This window comes from Corvus hawaiiensis, chromosome 13 (assembly GCF_020740725.1).
Source record: "Corvus hawaiiensis isolate bCorHaw1 chromosome 13, bCorHaw1.pri.cur, whole genome shotgun sequence".
Classification (NCBI taxonomy): domain Eukaryota; kingdom Metazoa; phylum Chordata; class Aves; order Passeriformes; family Corvidae; genus Corvus; species Corvus hawaiiensis.
The window spans coordinates 14,984,031-15,004,990 of NC_063225.1; the positions used below are offsets into that span (position 1 = coordinate 14,984,031).

Below are 20,960 nucleotides of genomic sequence, written 5' to 3' on the forward strand. Positions count from 1 at the left end.
CAATACTAAAAATAAACTTATGTCCCAAACTTGCAATGTAAAAGTGAAAAACAGTGTTTTGGGATTCTGTGATACACAGTCCTTTTACAAAGTAAAAACCTCCGACAGCTTACCTGCTTCTTCCAGGTTTATCATCTTTCAAATAAACTTTGCTTCCTCATATCCGTAGATTGTCTGATCTACAAAATTTCTACCACTACAACCAGCTTAGGACTAGATTTTTTTTTTCAAGAATTTCTACATGAGGTATGTTTTTCTAGCTGACAGGTGTAACATTCATATACTTAATAATAACAAATAACATTCAATATTTATACTAATACAGTCTCATCATTATTTTAGTCAGTACCTCCTACCATTTTAAGGTGCATACTATTTTCTTAATAGTATTGCACAAATGTAAATGACTCTTTCAATTACAATGTCTCTAGAATTCTGTTAATGTTGTAGAGATCAAAATCCAGCCCACACTTACTCTCTTATAACATGTGTGGGCAACAAGAGTTTTTTCAGCCAGCTAATGATGACTAGATACACAGGAGAAAGCAATGTGTTCGTTTTACAGTTCTTGGTTTTAAGGCAAAGTAAGAACTCTACAGGTTTTCAAACTAATTTGATATACTGTGTATATAAGATATATACTTACCAGTTAGCATGCTAAGAGCATTGTTTAAGTACAACAATTAATGCCACCTCCTTAATCTTCCTAATCATTTCAAGTTAGCCATCCCTCATTGCTTGTAATGCCTGAGCTCTTCAAGTCAAAGAGCCCATTAACAGTATCTTCAGAGCTGGAGATGTACATGCTTATACTGGACATCAAGCTGCCATTTGAATTTTTTTAAGCATTTGTGACACAGAATTTCAGGATATTTGTGAACATCAGATTTCTTGGCTGAAAATGCAAAGCCGTTTAACTCATTGACTACAGTAATGCAACTATTGTGTTTCTAATTAAAATCTGTTGTGCTTGTTAAGTATTGCATTTATCTTCTCTGCTTCCTGTGTAGTGAACAGGCCTAGGCAGAATGCAGCTCACTGCAGCCTTGAGGTATATATTACACATTCACACACACACAAAAAATCACTGAAACGCTCATCTCTGAGCCAAAAAGTGACAATACTATTCACATTATTTCTTCCTAGCTGACAGTGCAACCTTAGGCTCTCAACTCAGGGTAAGGATTACAACTCATACTCTTCACATTATAGCAGCTTAATGAAAAGTTGTCCCTTCAGCATGGATTTGTTCTTATCTGCACTCCGCAAAATATCTATCTACGTGCTTAAACAGGGTATCCCAGGCCACAGTATTTCCCACCACCATTGATTAACGTGTCCAGCTAAGTGCTACCCCTCATTTCAAGGATGTTTGCACTGAGGGTCTCCAATCATACTGTACGAGATGATAGAACTTACTCCAAATGCACTTCTCAGACACCACAGTCTTCTATTGCTGTTAGTGCTGAGCTTGAGGAGGAAGGCAGAGAACAGATTAAAGCCATAATAACTGTGTCACACCTCAGGCCATGACACAGTTACACGTTCAGCTATTTGTGCTTAAGCACCCAGAAGGTGGGCACCCCTCTAAAACAAATTTAATACTTCGGCTTTATCATCATATGGGTCTCAAACATGTTCCAGTTGCTTTCCTCACATGGGAATAAAAAAAATTAAAAAAAGGGGTTGCCTTCCGGTTCCCTGTGGCCTCACCAGAGTTTTTAAGTGCGGTTCCCCGTGTAGGTGCTGGGGGTGCCTCCTATGGTCCCGCGGCGGGAGCTGCCTTCCAGCCGCCCTTCCTGAGGGAGACTTGGCGGGATGCGCTGTCCAAACCTTCGCCTGAGCACTGCTGTCGCCCTCATCCTTAACTCACCCGTACCTATCCTCGCCTCGCTTCACCCCACCCTCCTGCTGACCTTCCCCCTCACGGGGCCGCCCCGGCAGGCGGTGAGGCGTTTGCCCCGGAGCTCGGTTATTGCTACCTTACAACCGACACCGTTAGCCGGGGAGGCGATTAAAATAACATGGGGCTTCTCTAGACGCTAATGGGATTAGAGGCGAGGCCGGCGAGGCGCGGGCAGCGCTGCGGCCATGGCGCGCCCCTGATGGCGGGAGGGCAGCGCGGCGGCTGCGCCTCATGGGTGGGGGCGGGATACCCCAGGTAATCGGGGAGGGCTGCGGGGCGGGAGCGCCCCGGCGGCGGCAGGGATGGTGGGGAAGGCCTGCTCGCCCCGGGGGCGAGGGGGTGCGGCGGTCGCCGCCCAGAGATAGCCCAGGTGAGGAGAAGGCGAGGCGGGGGGCCTAGTCGGGGGCGGGCAGCGCGGGGTGGTGGGAGCGCGGTGGGGGAGAGGGAGGCGCGGCAGTGGGTCGGGGGAAAAAGCGCAAGGGGCTGCGAGGAAGGGAGTGCGACAGCGGGAGGAGGAGAGGAGCGCGGGCCCGGGGGAGGGCAGAGCGCGGCGGGAGGCGGAGGAGAGCGTCAGCTGGAGCGGGGATAGCGGGAGCGCGGCGGGAGGCGGAGGAGGAGAGCGTCAGCTGGGGGCAGAGATAGAGGGAGTGCGGCAGGAGGAGGAGAGCGTGAGCCGGGGGGGCAGAGAGAGAGGGAGCGAGGCAGGAGGAGGAGGAGGGGAAGAAGCGCGACGCAGGGACGGCAGATGCCTGGAAATAAAAATTTGATGATTGCATGCAGCGGCTGGAGAGACTCTGTCGGTGGCGGCGGCGGGGACGAGGCAGGGACAGGGGGGGCGACGGCAAAATGAAGTATCAGAAATACCTGACTGTCTTGCAGATGGCCATAGGGGTGACCGCCTCCAACAGGGGCAGTCTGATGCCCCTAAAGAGGAAGCTGTGGTGAGTAGGCACAAACGGGGCCGCGAGCACTGCGGGCCGGGCCGAGCGCGGGCCGCGGCGGGACGGGCGGGCGCGGCGGCGGGGGGTCCCCGCGGACATGAGGGGCGCCGTGCCCAGACCCGGCCTCCGGCTCCCGGCGGGCATCGCCGGGGCACAAAGTTCCCGGCGGATTCTCCGCCAGCCGTGTGGAAACGCCGGGAGGCGTTGTTGGTGCCGGCGGAGCTGTCCGCGCCCGGCCCGGCGGAGGACGCGGCTGGAGCAGGCTCCGCTCCCGCGGGGACGGCGCTGCCGGACCCGGCACAGCGGCAATGGCAGCGAGGGCTGAGGCGCGGGAGCGGCTCCGGCGGGGACACCGCTTGCGTGACAGCCCGAGTGTTGCCGCCGATGTAGCGCAGTGTGCTCCCGCCCCGGGCTGTGCAGAGCCGGGTCCGAATTCCCTGCCCCTGCTGCTGCTGACAGGTGTACAGAGAAAATGCGAACAGGGAGACGCAGGTCTAATAGATTAGTGAGCGCCAGAGGTAGTGCTGTTCAAATACGGTCATTTTTCCCTAAACCCTGCATTTCCCCTTACTGATTCCCACTCCTTTTGTGCTTGCTGATTGTGTGCTGAACTGATTTTTCTGGATGAATCAACAACATGTTATGAAAAATGTATTAAAGTATAGTGGTGTAATGTGGGTGAGTAGGGCACTGACAGGCATATGGCACTGCAATACCCAGTCACTCGTGGGCGGGCAAGAGCCCACTGTTCGCTCGATGGGAGCAGTGGGACGTGTGTCATCATCAGGACAAATAAGGAGGAAATATGTGAACTTCTCATCTCAGATATTCTGAGAGGAAGGTATCAGTCACAAATTTGTACACTGAGAGTTTCTTATCTGTAAAAAACTAAGAGTGGTATTTAGGTCGTAGTGGTCATACAGTTTTCTTTCATTGTACTTACCTGGTCCTAGGGAAGCAAAGTGAAGTGTTACAGAAGGCATGATAGGTCATTTTATTTAAACATAGATATAAAAATGTTTTCATGTCAGCAGTTGTAATAAAAATGGCCCTTACATGAATTGTAGAATGTGGGGTTTTTTATACTTTGTTTTTCTCCACAGTTTCAGCTAGTATAGACAGTGTCAAGAAAATGTATCACTTGAAGAAACATAATGTGGAACTAGTAAGCTTTCTGTTATTAATTCCAGATCTTGCTATTCCTTGCAGATAGAACACAGTTTGATGAATCTGTTCATCCTGATTGTAATGAAAAAATCAAATTAAGTTTTAGACAAAAATATTTTGTCATGCAGATAAGTTTTATTACATTTAATCAGAGGTTTTTACAATGTATTCGGTGGTTTGATTCTGGTTATGTAAGTTACATAAAGTGTACCATACCTATTTTATTCTCCCCAAATGCCACTCCTGTCTCTGTGCAGCAGTGGATGCAGTTGTGTGTTACATCTTTTGGGAAGTTTAATTATTGGAAATGTAATGATGACAGTTATTCTATTTAATAATTCCTGTGTCTTCTTGGAAGTGTTTTATTTGGTGGCATGTTGAGGGGAAGCTATATATATTTGTGTGCTTTAAAAGTACATCTGAAAGGACCTGATTCAACTCCTACTTTGTCTTCAGTTGAAGTTAGATCAGATCTATATTGTTCTGTTTCATGGTGAGATTCTGTGCTTTTTGAGGTACAGCAAAATATTATAGTGGCTCCACACTAATACATACCACAAGCATTGCATTTCATAACATTTCTAGCTTGACACCATGTTGCTGCAATGCAATGCTGTGTGAAGATTTAGTTGGCTAAAAGTGTTAAAGAAAAATAAGGCAAACTTTTTTTTTTAAATTTTAGAGAGATGTGTGAATTACTTGAGCATTTGAAAGTATGTCTCTGGGATATTCTTATTACTAAGTGACATGATATGTAGTCACATTTTCTTTGAGAACTTTAATAGCATTAGGCATTATCCATATGGATAGATTTTATGCTTATTGATGAAATACTATTTTCTGATGCACTTAGAGAAGTGCTTAAAGATACTTTGTCATTTTAATTTTTTCTTATTTGTGCACAGTCTGTATCAAATAATGCATTAAGCAAATCTGAACATTAGAGAGAAAATATGTTGCTGTTACTCAAATCAATGCAATATTTGTGTATATTTGCAATACATAAACTAAAAGCATATTCCAATACTGTTTCACTGGAAATCTCAAAAATACCTAAAGAAAACATATAAATCAAGTCTGTCTATAGTCAGAGGATGCTTTTTAATCTATTTTTATTTGCTTTTTAAAAAAACTTTAAAATTTCTGTTTAACCAATGAGGTTCATAAGCTCTTTGATGTGTGAATCCGTATTGTAAGTGGTAGTGAAGACATAATTTAATAAAAAGGGGTTAAAATACTCATCCTTTTGTTGGTGGAGATAATCCACCTGAATCCTACTGAAAGAAAATGAAAAAGGTAACAGCAATGTTTTATTTCTTTATAGAGCATCTGTCACTCCAATTTTCTCCTGCTTTCCCCCCCACCAAAATCTAAGTCCTATTCTGTGATGCATGGAAGCAGAGCTACAAATGAAAACACCGATGTCTCACAATGGGCTAAGAATAAATAATTATAAAGTGGCTAAGAAACCAGGCAACTGAACAAAGATAAGGAGGCTATGCCACAGGCTTGTGGCAGGAGGTGGAGGAGACAAAAACTTGCTTCGTGTGGAGCTTACAATTTTATGATGACGTTTACTTGGGGCAGTAGTTTTGGACTCAGTGCTGGAGGAAGCTGCTGGAGTCCTGATCTGCTGATTCAGACCCTTTCCTCTGTGTGTGCAGTGTTGTAATCTAATATGTAGGAGCCTAAACGAGATGAGTAGGATGTTTTTAATCCTCTTGTGGGAGGGACAGTATTTGGATACAAAACCCACCATCATAACACTGCTAGTGCAGGTAGAGTGCAGCAGGGACTAACATCTGCAAAGGTGATCAAGAAAAAACTGACAGCTGAACTGGGAGTAGTTTACAATAGTAAATTTTTATAAATATTTACTGAAATCCCAATATGTGCAACCTGAGTCCTTGTACAATTGGGAAATGCTAAATTACATTATTAAGAGGAGCTACAGGTAGACCATAATTTCTTGTCAAACTGATTATTACGTTTCTCTGCTGCAAGGAGAAGGTAGCAGGCAAATAAATAAACAAATGTAAAAGAAAAACCAACAACAAACTCCCCTCCAGGATATCCTATCCATTCTAATAGTTCTTCTCACTAATATTCCCTTCTGTTTCTTTCATCATTTGCCTTTACTTTGAAAGACTTCCTGTGCTTTGGCGAATACCCTCGCTGCTCCCCTTGGTGCAGGGGAGTGCAGCATCATGAAAAAAGGCAAAAAGCTCAGTTAGTGATAAGTTTTCATTGGGGAGATTATGGAAATGGCTGAGACTATTCCATATTTACATTCTTTTAAGAATGATTGATGGTTGTCTGAGGCAATCTAGGTTACAGAAAAGAATGCAGATGCAGTGCACTATAGAATTTGAATTTTGACAGGATCCAGTTCCCCTGTCTGGTGCTTTTGTTAAAAGAATGTGTGATATAGAAGCCTGAATGTTAAATGATAGCTGCTTCTTGTAAGACACTGCACAGGCACATTTATTTTCAAGCGTAGGAGTAATCTTATTTGAAATCAGTGAGGAGTAACCAGCATGTCTGGAATTAAGCACTGATCTGAAAGCTTTGTTGTCTCAGAGTCTTTGTATTGAGGCTGGCTTGGCTGTAGAAGCCCAGGCTTATAATGAAGAATGTCTGTTTTATCATTAGAACCATCCCTAGGGAGAGAAGTGCCATTGTTTGTTTATGTTCTAAGTAGTGTCATATTTAGTATAATTAAATAATGGAAAATGTCACCTTAATGTAGGAGAAAGAAAACATCAAAGATTGATCTTCTTGGTGTCTCTACAGAACTCTTTGGAAAAGTACAGATCCTCAGAATGGATATTTTCCATTTTTGATTACTGATTCCAGTTAATACTTTTTGGAATGGGGATAAAAATTTCAGTTTAGCCTATTGTAAAGATTTATTCATGTTGCAAGTTAATTAATACTTTTTTTTTTTTTTTTCCTGCGGGAGGCAGGATACCATTCTTAAAATCAACATACTTGTAGAGGTGCACAAGAATTCAGCATAGCAGCTGAGTGCTCAGTGTCTCTAGCATTGTTTCAAATTTGCTTTTTATTTTCTCAAACAAATATTAATATTGAGTAGCTATAATTTTAGGATTTCCAGTCTGATCTGTGGGAGTAAATTTCAGCTTTTCCAGCCTTGTGTTTGAGCCAGAAGCCAGTGATCACATTGAGCTGAGCCCAGCCTGCATCCTCACTTTCTGCGGTGCTGAGGAAGACTGGCTTCTAATGGGAGGTATATAATTATGGGAATTTTATACATCTCTCAGCTAAGATCTGTGTAGCTTACCAGAGGTAGAAGTTTCCGAGGATTCAATGTTGCTACAAGAACCTAAATGCTTTTTTTATAGGATAGGCAGGCAACTTGCAGTATGAAAAGCGTAATAATTATGTCACCGTTAGAAGTCTTGTTGAGGTTGCATTGTTGTCAAAGCCTTGTCCACTCTGCATTAACTCTAGAACTAATACTGGACTTGGAAAACAATTACAGAAAATGTTTCATTTCAAGATGTGTTTTTTAAACATTCTGATGTTGACTTTTATAAAATTGTTCAGAGCTCTAATCACTGAACAAGAAAAGACATTTCAAAGTTCTTGAAAGATTTTCAATGTACCTGGTGTGTCTAGAAATTGAGATGACATTAGTAATTTCAGACATAATTTAACTACAAAAACGTTGGGTAATATAGAAAGTTGTTATGTGTGAGTAGAATATAAATATAGCTTTTATTAAGAGACTTGTATTATACGCACGCCATCTAATTATTTTATATGTATTAAGTCATTAGCTCTTGATATGACACTTCACCTTGAAGTCACTGTTGCACAGTATTATGTTAGGCTACTGTGCTTGTCAGTGGAATACAGATAGTGAAAGTTTAAGGTTTTTGCTTATTTTACAAACTAGAGAAATAATTTAGAGTCATGGTTATGTAATGTGATATACGATCAGGAACCAGTCAAGGTCAATGAAACCGTTGTAAGAATTGTGGATAATAAATAAGGACCTCAGACTCCCGGTGGGATATACAGAATGGTTCTATTTTACTTGACTAAAATTTTCAAAAGTTAATGAATAGGGTGCCTTAATTTAGGATTCCTGTGATGAGCTCCATTAAAAAGGTGTTATGTTTCCAGAATATTAAATGTATTATTTGAACAGAAACAGCAAATTTGAGGCAAGGTATCAGGAATTGTTCATTACCTTCAAAGATCCTTATGCTATATTCTACTTTTTAAAGCTCTAGACTTCCTTGAACATATCATTCCTAGGCTTTTGTTCAAGAGTACTTGCTTTGAAGTAGTTGATGGGCTGCAGATATTTTAAAAGGGCTCTTAGAAATTTTTCTCCTTTAGCGTGTGATAATTCCTCTATACTCCTGATGCAGGTATTACAGTGACTTAGCAATTTACTTACTAATTTGCTATTAATATTGTATTAATTTGTATTCAGAAATTCAAATAAAAGTTGAAAGTAGGCAATTAGAGGTAGTAAATGTCATTAATTATTTTTTTAACTTGAGGTTCAGATGCCAGAACCATGGAGCATTGCATTATAATTTCAGTATTCATTTAAAAATAGTCAACTTTGTTTCTCTGTGATTACAGTGAATACTCTGAGAACACAAAGCATAATTCAAAAGAGACAAGGATTTTAAAATGCTATTTTTCAAATTTTTTAATAATTTAACTTAATCTCAAAACACTTTGGATCTTTCCTCAAGAGTTTGCATTCATGTGGGTTTATTTTGCAACTTAATAGTCTTAACTTTTGAGGTATATTCATTGTGGAAGTGTCTAGTGTTTGAAGGAGTTCCTGTTGCAGTACTGCATGAATGCTACTGGAAATGGATTCTTGAGAGTTTCATTGCTGCATCTGGCATTCTGCAAAGCCTGGGTAAAATTGATCCAAGTCTGTCTCAGGTCTGTTACTGCTTCCCGTTGCTAAAACTGTAGGAGGGGCAGAGGCACGGGAGAAGCTGATAGTTAATTGGTTTGCACTTGTCCCAAAGTTTCCTCATCAACCATAGAGTCAAAAACCCCCGTAATGCTGTTAGCATGGACATCTCACCTCAGACCTTTCCTTTGGTGTACATACAGTGCAAAGCTTCCCAATATCAATGATATTGATTGGATTTTTTTTTTTTTTTGGTTGGTTAAATAATACTTTATTTGCTTGTAAAGAGATCTAGAAATTAATGATTTTATAGGATTGGAGGGAACAGATAAATTGTGATATTCCTTCTCATATAATTATATTTTGAAAGTTAAATCTAACTTAAAAACCACTTTTCTGTATCTTAGAAGCTAACAAGTAACAGCCATAATTTATTCTCTGCAGAATGAAGTGATGGCTGGATTCCAGTGGCAGCAAGTTCATTTTTTCAAGTGGCTTTAAAGAGTGACTCTCCTAAGCAGAAGGGCCTTCAAAACATACCACTAGTATAGATCTTTGTTAAAACTGTATAACTTTGATTACCCTGCTATTTGTACTTGTTTGGGATTTTTTCATGTAAGTAGTTTTCTTTTTTCTTTTTTTTCTTTTTTTTTTTTTTGAAAGGCTTTTCAGTATCAGAAAACATTGAAAGACTTGCTGCTTAAAGAAATGTGCATTTGTGGATAAGAACCTAAAATAAATGGTTTGAAATGCTATTCAAGATAAGGATGAGCCCAGTGGATCTTACAGCTGTTAAACTTTTCTATTAAATATAAGGAGGAAGTCTAACATGCCAAGCATTTAATTCATCAGAGGTGCATTTGATGATTAATTAACCCAAATTATAAGTAATGGAGTAGGCAGCTTTCAAAGATCTTCTGTAGAGAGAATAAACACAGTCTCTGACAGTATGGGAACAATGGATCTCTCTGAGGACTCCAGCATCTGCATCTGCCATGGACACAGTGTGTGCACAGTTAGGTACTTGAGCAGAAATGTTATAGAACAGACATTCATACAATAGAAACATGCTGTCATCATAAATGCTATTGTCTGTGGAATAAGACAGAGACTGAGCAGTTGTCTTTCTTTGGAAATTTGTCCTGGTAATTCTTGAAGACATTTCAGCAGGGAATATGTGGTGTTCTTGAAGTTTCTGTATTCCAGTTTGTGTGAGCAAAAATGTTGCTGTAGTAGGCAGGCATGGTTCTCAGAACTCAATCCATATATGATTAGACAAAAAAATCCAGTGCAGTTTCAGCAGGAGTTTCACATTGTGATTAAGATATATGGATATTATAGTTACGTTTTCAGGTAGAAATTTGCAGTTTAAAGCTGGCAATAAAGTAACCCAAGGGGGAAAAAACATCTAACCAAATTACTGCATTATCAAGAGAACTTACAGCAAGATGTTGGTGTGTGTGTCAGTGTGCATGTGTAAAAACCCCCAAAAATCAGGCATCTGAAAACAGAATAGCGATTTTGTAGTTGCAGTAATTCAACAAAAAATGAAGGGCTTTATTTTTATAAATTGAATAAGATTTGAAAGGATTTGCTTTAATTTTCAAGTTTGGATATTGTAGCAACAGGCTGTCCCATGGGCTTGTTATTCTGATCATGGCATTGTGTAAACCTGGAAGTTTCAGTAATCAAACAAGTGTGTTCATCATGTGGTTATTGTATTTTGTATTTGGAATTGTGTATTTCAGGAGTTGGTTTGTTTTGGTGATGCATATGTTTTGGAAATCTCCACCTTCCTTTCTTTTTTGCACAAACATTTATGTCCATACTAAAGCCATTAATTCTAAGTAAAAGAACCTAAAAACCATCCTCTTTTGTGAGAGGAATCTGAACGGTTTTAGAGAGAAATACTGAACTGCTGTCCAAAGACTAGGGAAATGCAAAAAACCCCATATTATTTCTCATTTAAGCTAGTTTTTGAAATTTTCTATGGCTGCAGTTGAGAAATAATATGAAACAAGTGTAAATCTGGACATGAAGACTTTTATGTTTTTATGTAATTCTTGCTGAGTGTATTTGCTGGAATACAGTTTTCCTTTTTCTAACGTGTCAGTCTGACTAGGGACTATTTTGAATTTAAAATATTCCCCTCACAAATCCTGATACACTTAGTTAGTTGTTAACCCCATGCAGTTCTGTTCATTAACGGTTTCCAGCAAGCTCATTGAAATATGGATTGCTTCCTCCAAATATTTTAGTTATGGACTCCCCCCTAGGACTATGTGTAGATTATGATATGATGAAAGGCCTTATAAAGTGTAGTTGCTTAATATATTACCCCTGTAACTTAAACAGGTGCTATTAATGCCATTACTGTTTGTTGTTACTCATTGCTAGAGTAGCTGAAGCACCATCAGCCTGGATGGTGCCATCAAACTGGAAAAGGTCAAAAGCTCCTGGTGATTTAACTGGCAGTTATCAACATGTATCACAGGACTTGGATTGCCACTGAAGCAATAGAGAAGAGCATTCCTTTTAATTTTTCAGAAGTTAAATATATTTTTCTATAATGTATCTTTTTTCTGATTCTATTCACTTTTGTACGAAAAAGATAACTGCAGTATGTTTTTGACAAAATTTGCAAGGAGTGTGGTCTTGATGGGAGCTAGAATTCTACATGCTTGTGGGCTTATTTTGGCACTTAATGATTGAAAACTGTCACTTGGAATGATATTTCTTATATGTATAGCATGGGAATGTGTTTTCCTTTGTATATTTTCTACTATAAACGAATAAAAGAATGTATTCTTTGTCTGATATGTGGCTCTTTTTGTTTGGCAGGGTAACTCCATCTTCCGAAAATCCCAATGGTGCTACCTGTAGTGTAAGTCAGGGAAAGCCCTCTTTAAGAAGAATAAAAGGGAGAATACACAGAAGCAAAAGTCTTGATAGCATTGATTTCTGTGAATTCACTGTAAGTACCATACCTTTTACATTTATCCTCTGTGAAGTTAAAAGAATCTTATTAATAAAGCAGTTTGCTTCTTGCATTCTGTTTACCTGTTCGTCAGATTAGCAAAGGTATTGTACTTAATATTTTAATTGCCTTGCTACGTTGCCAAATATTAAGAGCAGTGGTGTCACTTGTATAATTAGTAATGTACAACTATATTCTTGTTCTTCAGCAATCATGAGAGATAAATTTTTATGTCAAATTTTAATGTTGCCTGTGTAAGATTAAGAAATTGACTGGAAATTGAGTAAATGTGAAAAGTGAATGAGAAATTTCAAATTTTATTTTTATATTGCGATTTTGGAAGTTACTTTTAAAAACAAACATTACTTTTTACAAAACCTACAAAACTATTTCATTTGCATATGGCAATAATAAAGTGCTAGAAAAGGAAATATATTTTTCTAAGAGATGTATATGCTTATAGTACTTGAAAGCTGGAATCACAGGTGATATGTTACTACAGTTAGGCAGTACTAGTATATACCTTTTCTCTTCTCTTTGGTTAGGTGGTAGGTGTATTTGTGTTATAGTTTCTGAAACTTCAATGTGATCATGGCAAAGAACCATGACAACCTCCCAGCTAACTGGGGAGAATTCGGTCAAAACAATGTAATTTTTAAATACTTAAACAATGTCAAAGACTGTGCTAAATTATAAATTGGTTATGAAATACGAGCTTGAAAGAGCTAAAAAATATGTACTGTCTTTCAAATGTAGAAATCAATAGTGATGTGAAGATACTGTCTGGCATTGCATAGTACTAGAAACAATATCACTAAAATGTTCAGATGGGAATTGGGGAAACTTCTTTAAGGCATAACAGTGGTTTGAGTGTGTTGTCTTTCAGGGGGGTTGTTTTTCAGATGATGCCAATAGCATAACTTGTATTTTTTTCCTCAGGACAGCTTTGTTTCTAATTGCGAAGTCTCATAGTGTTATCTTTGGGACAAAGAGCTTGTTGTTTTCTGTTCAAGGAAGTAATGAACTTACTAGTGAGGGTTTGGGATGTAGTATGTTGTATGGTGCCCAGATACTTCTGAATACAGCCAGTCCTGCACGGCTGGGTGCCCTGGCTGGGGAATGTGTGAAGGAGCTATGCTCAGGCTGTGCTGCCTCATTTCCAGCTGCCTTTGGTGTGTCTGTGCTAACTGTTGTCACAGCACTGATACCACTGTAATCATTGCTCTGCTGACGGTTAGAAGTTCCCTTGGGGAGCAAAATTTCCTTCTGCTTTATGGGTCTTCATCTGTGTGGTCCTATTAAGAAATTTTATCTAAATCTATCTCTACTCTTGGAGCCTTCAAAGAAAAAGAGATTATAGCCAATGATAAAAAGAATTTCTTGCTTGCCATAGGACCTTTGCAAAGACATTTGAGACAGATAACAATAGGCTGGTCTGTATTTGTAGCATACAAATGTGTATAGTATGTATATATATTAATTCATACATTAATAGCTAAGTATTGATAATTAGGATCAGGAAAGGAAGTTCACTTTTTCTGAGGTCTCATGTTAAAGGATGATACAGGTTTGCATAGCTAAGCACACAAATCAGAGTTAAAAATACGGATTTTCTTGCTGCTACATAATTTAGAATCACACTGAAATATTTCTTGATGCTGTAGAGTTGTGGTTTTATTGTTCTAAAATTGTGATGAAAAATAGATCTAAAGAAGTAATTGAATAAATTAGTGTGCCTAAGTCTTTCAAGACTGCCCTCAGAACTGAACATTTTCCATGTTAAGAGTCTTCATCTAGTAAAAACACTCAAACACTGGCAGACAGAAAAAAATTAGAAATAAAAGTTAAAGCACAAAGGAGCTTTTAAAAATGTTCTCTTTACAACTATTTTATGCTGTAGTATATTCATTTTATGCACAGCAAAGATTAAAATTTTCATATTTAAATATGTGGATAACTTACATGCTGACAAAGTAATGTCAGCATCCAGTGAACTGTTGGTTTCATTCATCATGTAATGAGAATGAGATCCATTAGTAATACTGAAAATTGTTGGGTTTCACTTTAAAGTAAGTAATGTCTACATGCATCCTAAACTAATCTTCTTTGTAAACCTTTTGTTTAAAGGTTTCACTCAGCAAATTCTTACCGAGGACAAATCCTAACAGCAGAAAGACATAAAAAATAACTTATGCTTTCTTTTCTTCATGTGAATAAATGTGTCCCCTGTGGGAAAGTTCTGCATTTCAATGCAATACGCCCATACAAAAATTCAATACACAAAAATGCTATATGTACTACTTTACTATGACTTCACCTGAAGCTGGGGGTGAGTTGTGGGAGCTGCATTAAACTGGGAGGCTCATTAAAAAATAGGTTTATTCTTTGCAAGGGAGGGAATAACCAGTGAAGAACCTTTTGCATGAGTAAAATTTCAGCAGAGGCCAGGGAGGAACTACCCGGGGTGCCTTCAGAGGGTTGTCTGAGGGTGATGCTGCAAAGTCTGTTGTTTACTGCAGTTAGTAAAATATGAAGTTTGCGATATTAATGGCTTTTGGTTGTACCTGTGGCTCTGAATATGGGTCATCTACCTAAGAGTGCAAGAGAGCTCCTTGTCTGTGAAACCTCATTATCCAGTGGCCTGCTGCTGCTGTGACCAACTGCAAGCCTCAGGTATTCGGATGTCCCTGCTCTGGAAGCGTTCAAGGCCAGGCTGGATGGGGTCCTGGGCAACCTGATCTAGTGGATGGCATCCCTGCCCACTGTGAGGCATTGGAACTAGATGACCTTTAAGGTCGCTTCCAAACCAAGCCATTCTATGATTTGTGTGAGACTGTCAAAGCACACAATTCCCAGCTGGTGCATTGCATACCTGTATTTACATCCTGTACCTGGCTCACCTGTATTAAGCTTACAAGACACTTCCAGAAGGTCTAAGTTCTTCCTGATTACAAGTGGTGGGAGTCTGCAGGACTGCTGAAAAAATGTCAGCTTTATTTCTTAGTGATACCTCTGCTGTCTTAAGTGGATGATACTGGGGTTTGTAAGTGATGCTTCTTTTTACCATTTTGCTAAGGCAGCAAGTGAGAAGATAAAGTGATGAAATTATGTTAAGCCACAGAGTGATAGCACAGCAACTCCCTTAAAACGTGTATCTGTTTTCAACTTTTTGCACCCTTTTTCTTTTCTTTATCCTTTCCATGTATTAGTAGCACCACTTAGTCAGATGAGCACCTGTTCACCCAAACTAAGTAAAATCTGTTTTATTGCCCTTCAGTTCTTCTTCAGTAGAACTTGAAGGGGTATCATCATGCTGTGCTGTGGCAGATATTAGCCCTTGAAAAACTCAGTTTTAGTGATATGTATAAAAAAAACCAACCCTGTATTTTATGTTGAATATTGGTAAATGGTTATTTTCAACCCAGAAATGTTGCAGAACTCCTAGACTATGTTGCAGAAAAAGGGAGAAAAGATAAAGAATAGAATCATCAGCTGTTGGAGGCATGTGTGGAATACCTACTACCTTGCAGATTGAGCTTGTTGTATTAATGTTCCATTACATCCATATTTTAATCTTTATTACACTGAAACAAACCCTGGCTTTGTACAAGCTATCCCAGATAGCAGTAGCAGTTCTGAGCCCAATTCGTCGACAGGGTTTTTGTTGTACTAGACATTGTGCAAACATTAAGTGTTTGCTCTCAAGGACCTTACAATCTATTTCTAATAATAGGTAAGATGTGACTAACCTTTGATTCTTTAGCTGCATATGGCTCTCAAGCTGTTCAAGTGCTGCACTGATGCTAGGGCTTCTGAAGGTCATGTTGGGATGCAGGTGCATTTTGGGACTGCCCTGCCTGAAGGAGCACTGGGAGTCATCCTCCTCACTTGTGTGTGAGCTACCTTGGGAGGCTGTGTGACAGCTCAGAGGTGTATGAATGGATCTCACGGTTGCTGACTGTAGGACCAATTTTGTACATGTCTCATAGGACTACAAACACTGACCACCCCTATAATGTGTAGATGCAGAGAAACTGTTCCCTTTTTCCCTTTGAGTCAGTGCTGACGTTTCCTGGGAATGACCAAAAGGGAGACTTTGAAAACTTCTATAAGGAGCTCAGATAATGAATTTTATGTCTAAGTTACCTTTTTTCATTTTTAGTTTTGTAACTCTTTGATTGGACTTGAGAAATTACTGAAATCAACACCTTGAAAAGTGTACTTTTAAAGGAATTTGGATTTAAGCCTTTCCTGCTAAAATCATCCCTTGTGGACAAAGGAGCTTGTCTTGGAAATCAGAGCACTGCAGTTATCTCCAATATGTACAATTCCAGTGCTGGAGGCAGCTGGTGCTAGTGTGCTTTCACTGAACATGCACGCAGCTAGGTTCAGTTAACCTGCAGCTGGAGCAAAGCTGAAAATCTCCAGTGTACTTCCACTTGCATAGGAGTTAAAATCCAAGGAATAATTTTGCAAAATGTTATAGCAATGCAGTATTTTTTTTTCCACTTTTCCATTCGTTTCTAGTCATTCCTTTTTCTGGTGCGTTGTTTTGTCTCTTCTTGACATGTACTGCCAATGAAGTGATATTCGCTAGAATTGCTGTGCACTAATGCTTTAGAGGTCCATGATGTCAGCATGCAAAGCACAGAAGTAACACAGTAGAGTAGGAGATTACACAAAAGAGGAGAAAAGAAAGACAACTAAGTAGAAAGAGCAGTCTGAATAAAACACTGTGGAATGCATGACAAAATGAAAGAGACAACAAAGGAAGAGATAATCAGAAAGTGAGACTCAGGTAACACAGGATTGCCTTCTTTGGATAGGGAATGCACATGTTCACCCAGAAAGTGATTTTTAGTGCACTGTAGTAAGTGTTATGCCTTTGAACAGGTGTGGTACCTTGTATGATTTCTTGCAGAGGAGCTGCAGAAGCTCGATACTTCTCTGTGTGCTTGCCTGCTCTCATTAGCAGGATGGAGTGATTGACCTCGCATGCTCTGTGGGGGTGTGTGCCCTGCATGTTCTGTGTGCAGGGAGGTGTGTGTGCTCTGGAGTTCTCAGGGAGCAGCTCCCAGTGAGTTGGCTGTATCATTGTGCTGCTGCTGCTCTTACCAGCAGTTTCATGTGCTTTTTAATTTCTAATGAAGTTTCAAGGCTCTTTGGAGGCTTTAGTGATTAACTTGAATGGATATTTGTGATGACATCTTTATTTCACTTCCCCAATCTCCTTGGTAGCTTTTCATAGCATACAGCGGGCTTAGATTCAATTTGTTGTTGGAGATGCCCTTACCAATATGTTGGGTAACTGTTGCTGTGAGTAGCCCTACTTCCCCAGTGCAAAAAATGTAGTCATCAAAACATAGTACTGCACCATACTGGTTAACTTTTCATGGAGCATATTGCTGAGCAAGGCAGTCTAGTTTGTCCTGAAGCACTGATTTATTGCAGGTTTTTATTTAATTTCATCTAGTTCAAACTCATCTTCCCTTTGAATCATCTTACAAATGACTTCTGAGGTGGTAGATATTGTTCTGTAATTTTATTTTTGGGTTTTTTTTAAAACAAAATTCTTCTGGTTTTATACTTCCATTTGTCTTGATTTTCCCGCTGAGTATTTTAATTTGAATATGCATCTGTAAAACTAGTAAAATGAGAAATGAATAATAACACAAATTATATGTATCAGACTCAATTTCTTAGGATGGAGACATAAGAGCGCTCATGTTCTTTAAAAAGTCCTGCAGGTATTTTGATCGTCTTTGTAGATGTGGAAGGAAGAACTCATTAGCACAGCTGGAGTCTTGTGGATGCCCTTAATTTGTTACTGTTCAGAGAAGTGTGGTTGTTATGCAGCTGTTTCCAAGATTTAAATCCTCTCTGGTAGCTTAGACTTGCCTCACAATATTGTTGTTGTACTGTAACCCACTTATTATAATAATTTAATCTATTGATGGTGTACTGATTTTATACAGTAGTGCCAGTTTTGGCCAGTTTATTTTACCTAAGATAGTTTAAATAATGAAAAAAAAAAAAGGAATATTTAAGCAGTTAACACATTTTACAGTTAATGAAATGAAAATTCTTTACATCTTACATGTGTATTTTTATTGGTCAAGTATATAGAAAAAAGCAGAAAAATACATAATACTGTTTTTAATATATATAGTTAATAGTTTTAAATCAGAGGAAAAAGTTTCATTGGAACAACTTTGGAAATATAATACTGATGGAAAGAGGAAAAAAAACTGCAGGCTTTTGATCCAAGATTATATCTCCTCTGGGAAAGAGAGGTATATTTTCAGCATTGTTTATTCTGTCATCTTGCTTTTTATTTAAAAACAAATCCAAAGTTTTATGTAAGAGCTATTCTAAATGTCAAGGCAAATTATTAAATCTCAAGCATAATACTAGGTGAAGCTTATGCAGCCTTAAGATTAACCTAAGGGAGTTAACGATAAATGAACAAGTAATTTAATTTGCTAAATTCTGAATTTTGATTGACCTTGGTTTGTGTTTCTGAATTCATTCAGACTGATTGATTTATGTTTCTCAACAAATTCAGTGCTCCAGTTTAAGTCTACCAAGAATGTTACCTCCATAATAGACATTATACTAATGACTGTGTTTACATTTAATTTTACTTAGAACTATATTTTTGAGTGAGTGCATGTTTTAGGTTATTTTTATTTCTTCTCAGAATGGCATTATGAATTTGGGCAGATGGAGCTGTACTGAAATACTCTGGCATTTGTTAGAGTAATACCTGCTTGATTACTCCACCACCATTATACTTGGGGGCTGATTGTGACTTGTCAGGTCCATCATCTCTTAAAATGTCAAAAGATATGTAGGCCATTGTGTAGTTTGTCTTTAGATTACATAATATCAGATCCTCTTTGTGTGGTGGTGTAGGATGCTAGTGTCATGTATTTAGTCTCAATATTACAGTGCTCACCTGCTGGTGAACTGCAGCCCCAAGCAGAATAAGGGTCCAATTGTTTGTCCTTCAGCTAGTCCAGAGACACAGGGAAGCAGAGAGGTGATTGAGAATGACCACTATCTGCTTTTGAGATACTTCCGAGCTCCCTTGAATGTCTCAGTTTCTGAACTGAACTCTGTATGGAGCCACATGATGATCAGTGTCGTATTAAAGCAAATTGATGGGATGACTCAGGGAAAAGAGTAACACTCATATAAATGTAAGCTTCTCTAGGTCAATGCTAATGTAATTTTTTTTTTCTGAAAAATCAAGGTTTCTTATTGTAGATTAGATACCTTAATGTTTTGTTAGGCATTAGATACTTGTGTGGTAAATAATTGTTTCTGTCCAAAAGAATTTTATGTAAGTGAATCTAAACTGGCTTTGAGTCTGAGTGCATTTGTCTTTCATGCCAAAAATTCTTCCCAGATTTATTTCTCGAGTAGAAGTTAAGATTATATTGCTCAATCTATTTTCCTGTTATTGATAGATTTTATTTGTTTGACCTTTCTTCACTGTTGTGCTCCAAAAGAGGCAGACTTGTTATATATGAGAAAGCAAAGACTGCAACAATTTCTGTTGCAGGCTCTCAACCTTGTGCTCAAAAATAGTAAATAACAGAAGTGTCAGTATGAGTGGCTTTTCAAATATATCACTAGAATGTATATGCTAGTAACATGTCTGTTTTAATATTTTTATTAGGTTGCTGGAGGTTTCTTCGGTTTAGGTTTGTTGGATGTTTGGGCTTTTTTGGCTTTTGTTAATTTTTTTGCCTTACCAGAACTGTTTCCATTTGGAAACTGGAGTTTGGGTGATTAATTCTAATGGCTTTTGAAATTTTATTTTTATTATTAAGCAAAATATGTTGTTTTTGTTTGCAAAAGCTGCTTGGAATTTTCTGTCATTAAATACTTGTCTATGTGTGGGCACCACTGGCATGTCTGCAAAGCTATAATAATTTCATGGAAATAATAATGATCCTATAATGCAAGTACAGTCAGTGTCAGTGTGCAGTCTTTGGTAGGGACAGAAATTTTTCTTGCTGCTTTTTCTAGCAAAAGAAATTGGAATGTTTCATTTGACCTTCAGACACTTCCTTTCTGTTACTGTCTCAGAAACAGGATTCCTTGATCCATGCCTGGCAATACTACAAAAGGTTAAGGATGGGAATATTAGTATTCCACACGCACTTAAAACTTGTGCACTGAAATGAACGGAAGAATATTTTCCTCCTGAAATAGGGGAATTGATCTACATGAAGAATCAGAGTATCTTCATGACTTATCACAAAGACAATAGCCACAGTTAAAATTAAGGCCTTCAAGACCTTAATTAAGGTTTTCAAGAGATTTTAAGCCTCAAGCCTTTCACTAAGTGGGATTCGCTTAAAGTGCCCATCCGTTGGTGTTCTCACCAAGCAGGGCTTCAGTCAGACAGGTCAGCTTGGTATGGAGGGACTTCAGGAGTGTTCCAGAGGAACAGGTACTGATATATATGGAAGTGATGCAGACAGTGTCTGCAAGTGTTGCAGTAATACTCAACTTTATTTCAATAAGCCCGAAGATGCACTTGGCCAAATACTAAAGACACTGAGGGTGGGCTGGGCAAGATCTTGAAATACGTTTGGCCTCCTTAGAATTTTTTTTTTCTGTCAAGTTTTTTAAGTTACAATAGAAGAAGTATTAATCAAAGTATTCCATGGCTGTTACTCAGATACTTCAGTCAGGATAGCTACTGGAACACTTCAAAGTAGGATTTCACAGCACTGCATTATATTTCTTTCCTTACACTTTGGAAGAAGGTCTCTTTTAGTTACACCAGGGGATGAGAAGATAGTGTGAGTGCCTGAGCAGCTGCAGAATTCCTCTTTTTAAAGTCAGCCATGCTCAAGTTTATCTGTCACTATACAGATGCTGATGTGCATATCTGTCTATATAAACTACATAAAAATATAAATATACATGTGTTATACATATACACATGCATGCACTTTGCACTTAATATAAAAAATATTACTGGTTAGGGTCACTTTTTGTCAACATGATCTCTACATAAATTTTTAGAGTCTTGTTGAC

General features: G+C 38.8%; 1 protein-coding gene and 1 long non-coding RNA gene across 13 annotated transcripts in view; one reads left to right on the forward strand and one right to left on the reverse strand.

The window, feature by feature from the left end:
• The window catches only part of LOC125332898, a 30,061-nt gene extending 27,123 nt beyond the window's left edge, over window positions 1-2,938 (reverse strand). The window contains exon 1 of one of the 2 annotated variants that reach the window (XR_007206661.1): window positions 2,771-2,855. This is a non-coding gene — a long non-coding RNA (uncharacterized LOC125332898). Of the gene's footprint in view, window positions 1-2,770 lie in introns of both variants that reach the window. The other variant, XR_007206660.1, reaches the window with a different exon arrangement.
• The window catches only part of TJP1 (tight junction protein 1), a 190,226-nt gene that overhangs the window by 28,694 nt on the left and 140,572 nt on the right, over window positions 1-20,960 (forward strand). For 8 of the 11 annotated variants that reach the window (XM_048318273.1, XM_048318275.1, XM_048318272.1 and 5 more), the window contains exon 3: window positions 11,768-11,900. In XM_048318273.1, coding sequence (XP_048174230.1) covers window positions 11,768-11,900 — 133 coding nt within the window. Of the gene's footprint in view, window positions 1-2,624; window positions 2,848-11,767; window positions 11,901-20,960 lie in introns of those variants that run through there. The other 3 variants (XM_048318278.1, XM_048318281.1, XM_048318279.1) reach the window with 3 other exon arrangements.